Source organism: the organism of the source record quoted next, unplaced genomic scaffold, assembly GCF_019419815.1.
Source record: "Pyrus x bretschneideri cultivar Hongxiangsu unplaced genomic scaffold, Pyrus_bretschneideri_v1 Contig49, whole genome shotgun sequence".
Lineage (NCBI taxonomy): Eukaryota > Viridiplantae > Streptophyta > Magnoliopsida > Rosales > Rosaceae > Pyrus > Pyrus x bretschneideri.
In genome coordinates this window covers 832718-841553 of record NW_025999786.1, presented here as the reverse complement: position 1 = coordinate 841553, position 8836 = coordinate 832718, and the positions used below count along the sequence as shown (strand labels likewise).

At 36.3% G+C, this 8836-nt stretch overlaps 2 protein-coding genes across 2 annotated transcripts; one reads left to right on the top strand and one right to left on the bottom strand.

The window, feature by feature from the left end:
- Positions 1-7004, top strand: LOC103956133. The gene is made up of 2 exons (XM_009368077.2): positions 1-1131; positions 6618-7004. The coding sequence occupies exons 1-2, from the start codon at positions 1-3 to the stop codon at positions 7002-7004; spliced, it is 1518 nt and encodes a 505-aa protein (XP_009366352.2).
- Positions 7005-7864: 860 nt separating this feature from the next.
- LOC108867864 (secreted RxLR effector protein 161-like) lies at positions 7865-8386 on the bottom strand. The gene has a single exon (XM_018649623.2). It carries the CDS (start codon positions 8384-8386, stop codon positions 7865-7867), a length of 522 nt encoding a protein of 173 aa, XP_018505139.2.
- Between the last annotated feature and the right edge of the window lie 450 nt (positions 8387-8836).

Here is an 8836-nt window from a genome sequence, read left to right as displayed (position 1 = left end):
ATGACAAGAGCAACTCCAGAAGTAGAAGAAATGTCTCCATCCAAGTCCAACCCTAATAACAAACCACCCCATCAGAAACCTCACCGCCCTACCCTCTCACCCATCGCTTGCTGTTCCCCAAAGCTCTCCCTCTATATCCTCTCAGCTTGCGTCACTCTCTTCATAATTCTCCACATCCAATCCCTCCAAACCCAAGATCCCACGCCATCATCATGGTCCATGCACCGATGGCGAAGAGACACCAACACCACCACTAGCAGCGCCGCCGCGGAAATGACCGACAAACATCGCCATGCGGTCACATTCCTCCCGCTCAAAGACCTGCGTTACTCGGGCCCCGCAGCCCTCCAGGGCCACACGTGGTTCATGAGTTCCATGTACGACCACCAGGACGAAGAAGGAGGGGTCCAATACCAGGGATTCCCCTCGCCATTCTCCCACGGCCGCCTCCTCTGCCTCAAAGGCCGCGACAACCATGACGGCTCCTGGAACTCATACGCCCTTGCGTACCCCGAAGCCCTCCCCCACAACGCGACACTGATGAAAGGACTAACGTTCGTGTCGTACAACCACTACAACTACGACAACATCTGGCACGGTCTGTCGGCGGTGGTGCCATTCATGGCGTGGCATATAAAAAACTCGTGTAAGATCCCAAAGCGGTGGGTTTTGTACCACTGGGGGGAGATGAGGGGGAGGATGGGGGTGTGGCTGGGGAATTTGATGGTGGCTACTTTCGGTGGGGCCCAACATGTGGAGGTGTTCGAGGAGGTGGAGGAAGGGAGGGCGGTTTGTTTCGAGGAGGCGGTGGTGATGAGGCATAACGAGGGCGGGATGTCGAGAGAGAAGAGGATGGAGGTTTACGATTTGATGAGGTGTAAAGCCAGACTGTACTGTAACGTGAGCAGCGGCAGCTTCAGCTTGGATCATTTGGAACAAGGACAACAACAACATGAACATGAACGTCGTGATGTAATTCCTCCAATTGGAATCACATTATTCATGAGAACGGGACCGAGATCCTTCAAAAACGACACTGCGGTGATTGAAATCTTTGAGAGGGAGTGTGCTAAGGTGGACGGCTGTCGCTTGATGGTGGCTTACTCTAACAACCTCACCTTTTGTGACCAGGTGCGTATTTCATGCATTCTTAATTTTTCAAAAACCTTTACTCACTTAAAAATGCTCCACTTACAACATTTTGTATACCACAATTGTATTACCTCTCTAAAATAAGACCTACTTGTATTGGTGCATGAGTTGTACCTCTATTAAAAAGAGGTGGTACAAATTGTGGTATACCATGTGGTAGCATTACTCAACATATGATCAACAATTTGCAAATTAGTTGTTGAAGTCAATAGGTCTTCTAGTTGTTCATTTCGAAACCACTGTTTCTATTGCTAATAGATCATAGAGTATAGAACTTCAACATTAATTCTTTATCAGATCAGAGTGAGTAAGTTCATAGGTTGAGCTCAATAGTTCTGTACTTCAACATCACCCCACATGTGATGTACATATGTTAGGCTTGATCACACACCTAAATTAGCGAGTTAAGAGTATGAATCTCACAAGTGAAAATTATAAAACCCTATAAAGTTGATAGCAGATGATTAATAATTCAACTCATTTTATATTGTACAAATTTGACCCCTTTTTTGTTGGATAAGATACTATAAGTAGTAAACGTTTGGTATATATGTTGGATAAATATCAACAATTAATAATAAATTTATATGTGCTAATAAATAATAAATGCGAATAAATAATTTAACAAAATATGAACAAAATGAAACAATATTAAACAGACAAATTGAAGATCAAGGCTTGCATACCACAATGTCCTTGAAAAAAAATTTTCGTCTCTACTAAATGTTTGTAGTTCTATGGACGTCTGCTTCACTAGGATTCAATAATTTAAGTTAGAATTTCAGCACTGGAAAACTTGACTTCTGGCAAATTTCTTTGTGGTTCTCTCGGTAAGAATGTTTGAGATCGTAGAAGAAGAATTTTATTTTTCTGTGTTCTAAATGCCATGTAAATTGATGTACATATAATAGGTTCATGCCTGTTCGCAACAAGTATGAAAATGCGATGCATCTGTTGGGAGACATCTTCTCAGAGGGGTGCTTTGCTCTCTGGCGTTCTTTCATCACTTCAGACTTCATATGAAAATATGAGTCTGTTGATATAAAAAAAAAAAAAATTAATTAAATCTGAAATTAATTAAAAGTAATTAATTAAAGAATTTAATTATTAGAGCCCCGAACCCAAGGCACATCATTAATTATCAATTAATCAGTACATCCCAAAGCCTAACCTTAAGGTTGAGCTCAATTTGATTTTCATGGTCCATCACTCCAATCACTTTCTATAAGGGACAAAGCGTTATAAAGTGAGGGAACCTTTTGATAGTGACTAATGTGAGACAATAAAATTTCTACTCAAAATTTCCAACAACATATGCATGTTTGGTAGCTAGGGGCAATTAATTAATGAATGAAAGTCGAGTGGCAGAGTATATATATAATGGAAGTTTTAGATCCACCTTGAGATTCCGTAAACAAATAAAAACATCGACATTGAGAACATATTGAGGTAAAGAAAGTGGATTTTGCTTGGTGAAACCAATTTAAATATGCTCGATTGTTTAACATCACCATGTAAGGAATTTGTGAGTGGGAATCTCGAGTGGGGTCAAAAATGACTTATATGAAATGACTTACCATCATTGTTGTATTACGATTCAATAATAGAATCACATATGTTGGAGCAATATTAGAAAATATGAAAATAACGTAAGAATTACAATAATAATAATCATAACAAAATTGACAACATCAATTATGTATGAGATTAATATAAACAACAAAAGAGAAAGTTAGAAAACTGACAAACTTGGAGATTGAGACTTGTATAAATGCAATGTCCTAAAGATAGAACTTCGCCCCTACTCTTGTGCTTGTCGTTCGGTAGGCATCCGTCTCCCAGGATTCAAAAATCTATAATCCGAAGTCAAAGCACTTCAATCTTCGGACCCTGGCAAACTTCATATATTCCATACTTTCAAGACACGACTCAAATTTTTACTAAGACATTGGAGAAAACTCTTCTCTTAATCCTCTTAGACAGGTGGGATGCTTGTGTTTATATAGAACTTAAGCCAACCTTTTTGAAACATTATGACTATTGCCTAAAGTTCCAACAAACATATAGAACTCATGAATTTGAATTCAACTATGACACATGACTCTTATTTTTCATTCATACAAAAATTAAATAATATAATATTAATTATAATATATAATTTCCAATAGTCTCCCACATGAATGAAAAATTAGAAAGAATTTGAGAGTACAGGTGGACAAGAGATGCATCGGGAAAGGTGTTTTTGGGACTTGAACCTACCCTAGTGAATACTTATTGGATTTACTTGGTGACGTAGTGAATATGGAATCTTGAACTGTTCATCGTAGTAGTAAACCGAGACAATAAGCAAGACACATCACTAATCCTAATATATTCTGGTTCATACGGTTGTGTTCATTTTGGTCCTGAACAAATCTCAGATTCATGAGAGCTTTAGAGAATTTAGCCATCTCATACTCATAGAAGCGACCCACTTCTACTCTCACATAGGTGACCACTGATTAAGAATACTCTGTAATATTCCTCTTATTTATAAGATATCATTGTCCTCAAGTATAAATATACATCCTGAATCTTCTGCAGACAACACACTTCTTCCATCATAGGAATGTGGTATATAGTGTGTTAACTTCTTTGAATCATGCCCAACTAGTTTGCCTATTGAACTTCGACCATGGGATCTCCAATCAACTAAGTTAGGTTTCCATCAGATTGATTCATTAGTTGTGTTGGCCTTAGCCTCATTCCCCTCGATGATCAACTTACTCTTTAGTCAAACCTTTAATATTTGGTACCATTTAGGTTGACTATCGTTAATGGTGTGCACAATCCATCTTATGAAATTATATTTTGATACGAGAGTAGTTGTTTTCCAATGTTAAGTCTTCAAAACATATGGTAGGCCTTACACAATAATTTGCTAATTCTAGAAAGTAGACTCCCCCCACATTTAAGGTAATTGAAAGAAGGTCTCTAACCTCTTCACACGTTAAAAGTCATTCATAATAAGAGATATTACTTATTATCTCTTTTACATGCAAATTACTCTTTCTTATTTATTCTTTGCCTTACTATGACTAATATGCATGACCATTCATATGCTTACTTAATAAGCATCATCATGTCTAATTAGTGTCTAGTCTTTTCTTTTCCCAAAGACCCCCACACTTCCAGTGTATAATTCCTCTCAAATGAATTTCCTTTGGTTTCATCCATGACTAACATGGGCACTGTAAGATTGCTTATCATAAAACTGATCTTCTTCTTTTGCTAATACTCATACTAGTCTCACTTCCTTTACAATTCTAACACTACACTAATTACTAGCAACGGTAGTGTCTAGTGCCAATTACTAGCCTAAAACTGTTTCTCTATAGCACTAATAACACATTTTTGCAAAGAGTTGCATAGGCTTGTACAAATAATAACATTAATACCTTCTTGAGTGGTTTTCTGCACGTTTTTTCACAGTTCTCTTTTCAAACTACACATTCATGATATTTCTTCATAAATAAATAAAATATTCATGTTCATTTCAAATTAGAATCAAACAACCATCACGTTCCCTTTGGTAGAAAAATCAAAGGGCATTTGACATATTTCAATACCATCATTTTCTACTTCGATAACACATCTCCTTTCTGGGAAAAAGATCCATTTCATGAACTTGTATGAATCTAGTACACCACTTTGGCGTTCACTTGGCCTTAACCAATGTCTTTCTTTTCATAAAGGAGACATACACAGAACATGACCTTTAAACGGATCTCATAATAATTGCAGCAATTAACCACATGATGAAAATTGTTATCATCGTATCTTTTTGGAAACCAGAATCTCCAGCTTTTCTATATCCTAAACAACACTATCACTGCAATTGATATGGTTATAGTTTGAAAAGAACCAAACTAGTGACCACGCCATCTCTGTCCATAACCAGTGACCGAATGGTTCACCAATTTGTTTCCTTATCCTTGTGTTCGTACCATTTGAGAAAACTTGGAGACCTTCACATATTGTTTGGCATCTGTTTGTTATTTAAACAGATAAATCCATTCAAATAGAAAATCATGTCTGGTTTCAGCCCACCACGAACCTCACCAATCATAACTGATTATGTTGGTTAGAAGCACCATTTTTGTTTGACAAGTTTAAACACCAATTAACCAAGCATCAACCTGATATATCAAGCCCAGATATGGCTTCGTTAAAATATATGCAGTGGTTTGCATCTTCCTTATCAAGACAAGATTTGTCTAGATCATGAAGCCACCATCTTCCATGTTAAATAATGGGATTCATAATACTGCATATCAATTTGATTCTCTTAGAGGAATCACTCCATAACAACATCGTTAAGAAACCATTTAACAAGCACAACAGTTGGCGAAATTTGGAAATGGCAAAACTAATCACATATCATAAGAACTGATCGCCATTCTCAATGTCTAATTTTTAGAGTATTGAACCAACAACAATAATGTTAAATGGAAAAAAACATTAAATAAACAATCCCTTAACAAACTGCCCATTTCGTTCTTAATGAAATTCAAGAACAATATCTTCACAGCAATATGCATGCGTTTCAAAGTATTAAACAATAGTTTCACTAACATATATTCAAATCATTCTTTCCTACTTTCTCAATATAATTATTTCTTAAATCCATATTTTTCTAATTATTGCATAAAGAAATTTTGTCTTCAGATTTTTGGAGCAATATTAGAAAATAGAAAATAACGCAAGAATTACAATAATAATAATTATAAAGAAATTCACAACATCAATTATGTATGAGATTAATATAAACAACAAAAGAGAAAGTTAGAAAAACTGACAAACTTGGAGATTGAGGCTTGCATAAATGTAATGTCCGAAATATTGAATTTTGCCCCTATTCTTGTGCTTGTAGTTCGGTAGGCGTCTGTCTCCCAAGATTCAACAATCTATAATCTGAAGTCAAAGCACTTCAATCTTTGGACTCTGGCGAACTTCATATATTCCGAACTCTCAAGACACGACTTGAATTTTTACTAAGACATTGGAGAAAACTCTTATCTTAATCCTCTTAGACAGGTGGGATGCTTGTGTTTATATAGAACTCAAGCCACCCTTTTTGAAACGTTATGACCGTTGCCTAAAGTTCCAACGAATATATACAACTCATGAATTTGAATTCAACTATGACATATGACTCTTATTTTTCATTCATACAAAAATTGAATATTATAATATTACTTATAGTATATAATTTCCAACAACATAATCGTATATTATTGCACTAATATACTCAGAATGCCATGTGATAGTAAAGGTTAGTGAGGTCCAATTGTAGTATGTTTAAAAGCGTTGACCATTGTTAACCGGCTCTCAAAATGATGCAATGTACATAAATTTGATTAAAACATGCTTAAATATTCCTTATATCAACATAATTAAGTTTATATATGATTGGGTGAATTCAGGTGCAGATAATGAGCAGGACAGACGTTCTGGTATCTCCGCATGGTGCGCAGTTAACTAATATGTTCCTAATGAACAGAAACAGTAGTGTGATGGAGTTCTTCCCCAAAGGTTGGTTGAAGCTAGCCGGGGTAGGACAATACGTGTTCCATTGGATCGCTAGCTGGTCGGGCATGAGACACAAAGGTGCATGGCGGGATCCAGTTGGGGACCCATGCGAGTTTGGAGAAGATGATCGTCGATGCATGTCCATCTACAAGAGTGGCAAAATAGGACACAACGAGACCTACCTTACCCAATGGACTAGAGATGTTCTCAATGAGGTCAAGGCAACTAAGATGGAACAAGCAGCAATATCAACTTCTAATGAGGCATGTTTATGTAGTTGAATTTCTTTTATTTGTTCGCATATTTTGTGACTATGTATAAGACTACATCAACGTCATGTATGTAGAAAATTAAAGTTTCACCAGGTTGTTTGCATAAGATATTTCTTATTTACATATACAAATGTCATGTACAATTTGTGACTTCAGATTTTTCAAAACTTAGAAGAAACGAAATGAAATTTTTTTGTGATTTTTAAATTTTTTGAGAGAATTAAATTACATCATGTGACTAAAACAAAGTGCTTATTTTATAATTTCTCCTAGAACTGGTGGAAGCTTCCTTTCTATTGAAGGTCACTTTTAGGCAGCACTTGTTGTTATAAGCTAGAAAATCTGGTTTGGAATGAATAATTGAAGAACAGAAATGTGAAAGGGATAAAAATTGAGAGAATTTTTTAGAAGGTTGTTTCTCGCCTTTGCAAATCTAGCAGAGAATATTCATCTCATTTATTCCAATTCTCACACTCCCAGTGCTTTACATAATCATTAAAATCGAAGGTGGATTCTCTTTCTTCACAAAACAATCTCAGCCTTACATCTAGTTAATTTCTAGGATCATTACACCTAGCATTATATGCCTTACTACATTTGAGCTGCACACTTGGTATTTTAACTCAAGTGAATACACTTATTTGATACACAACTTATTTCCTAATCAACTATAGGCTTACAATTCAACACTCCCTTTTAAGTCTAAAGCTGATTTCACTCGAAGCAAGCTTATGAGAAAACTGAAACGATCCTTTGCGAGTGGCTTTGTGAAGATGTTTGCCAATAGCTCTTTTGTAAGACAATACACTAAATCAATAATGCCTTATTGTAGTGCATCTTTGATAAAATGATATCTCCCCTCAATGTGCTTAGTCTTTTGATGGAACACAGAGTTCTTGGTGATGGCAATGTGTTATCATAGTGAAGGGGGTTTCATCAATTTGTAACTCTCCAAAATATTCTAGGACAAACCTCAACCATATTGCCTGAGTTGTAGCTTCAGATGCACTTATGTATTCAGCGTCTGCAGTTGATAGTGCAACACAACTTTGCTTAACTGAAGCCCAAGAGAAAACACCACTGCCAAAGGAGAATGCATACCCTAATGTACTCTTGCTATCCTCCAAAGATCCACCCCAACCACTATCACAATAACTAATTAGACAAGCTTTTCTTCCCTTCACATACTCCAAACCATAGTTTAGAGTCCCCTTGATGTACATGAGAACCTTTTTTCCAGTTCCATAATGTCTATTAGTAGGACAATGCATAAATCTAGCTAATAGACTTGCTGCATACATTATATCAGGTCTTGTGGCGTGTAGGGTATAAGAGACTTCCCATAATGCTTTTATACATTTCTTCACTCGCAGGTCCACTTCCATCATCATTGGTTAGCTTCTTAGTTGTTATAAGAAAAGTTGTTACAGACTTTCCTTCACTTAGTCTAAACTTGCTCAGCAAGGTACTTGCATATTTTTTTCTGGTGAATGAAGATACTTAAGTTAGCTTGAATTAATCCCATCCCAAGAAAGTGATGGAGAAGTCTCAGATATGTCATTTCATATTTCTTCTTCATGTCTTCCTTGAACTCTTCTAGCATTGACTTACAACTATCAGTGTATACTATATCATCCACATATATAGAGACAATCAAAATGTCTACTCTCCTTGCCTTTATGTACAGTGTTGGTTTATTGAAGCTTTTCTCAAAGCCACATTATGAGAAATAAGTCTCTATTTCTCCATACTAGGACCTTGGTGCCTGTTTCAAACCATAAAGGGCTTTATGTAGTTTGTAGACTTTGTCTTCTTTGCCTTCGATTACAAATCCTTTAGGT

Excerpts from the sequence above, each read along its gene's own strand:
- LOC108867864 (XM_018649623.2), bottom strand. The coding sequence starts at position 8,386 with ATGATGATGGAAGTGGACCTGCGAGTGAAGAAATGTATAAAAGCATTA.
- LOC103956133 (XM_009368077.2), top strand. The coding sequence starts at position 1 with ATGACAAGAGCAACTCCAGAAGTAGAAGAAATGTCTCCATCCAAGTCC. Across the intron at positions 1,132-6,617 it reads ACCTCACCTTTTGTGACCAG|GTGCAGATAATGAGCAGGAC; the intron begins GTGCGTATTTCA and ends GGGTGAATTCAG.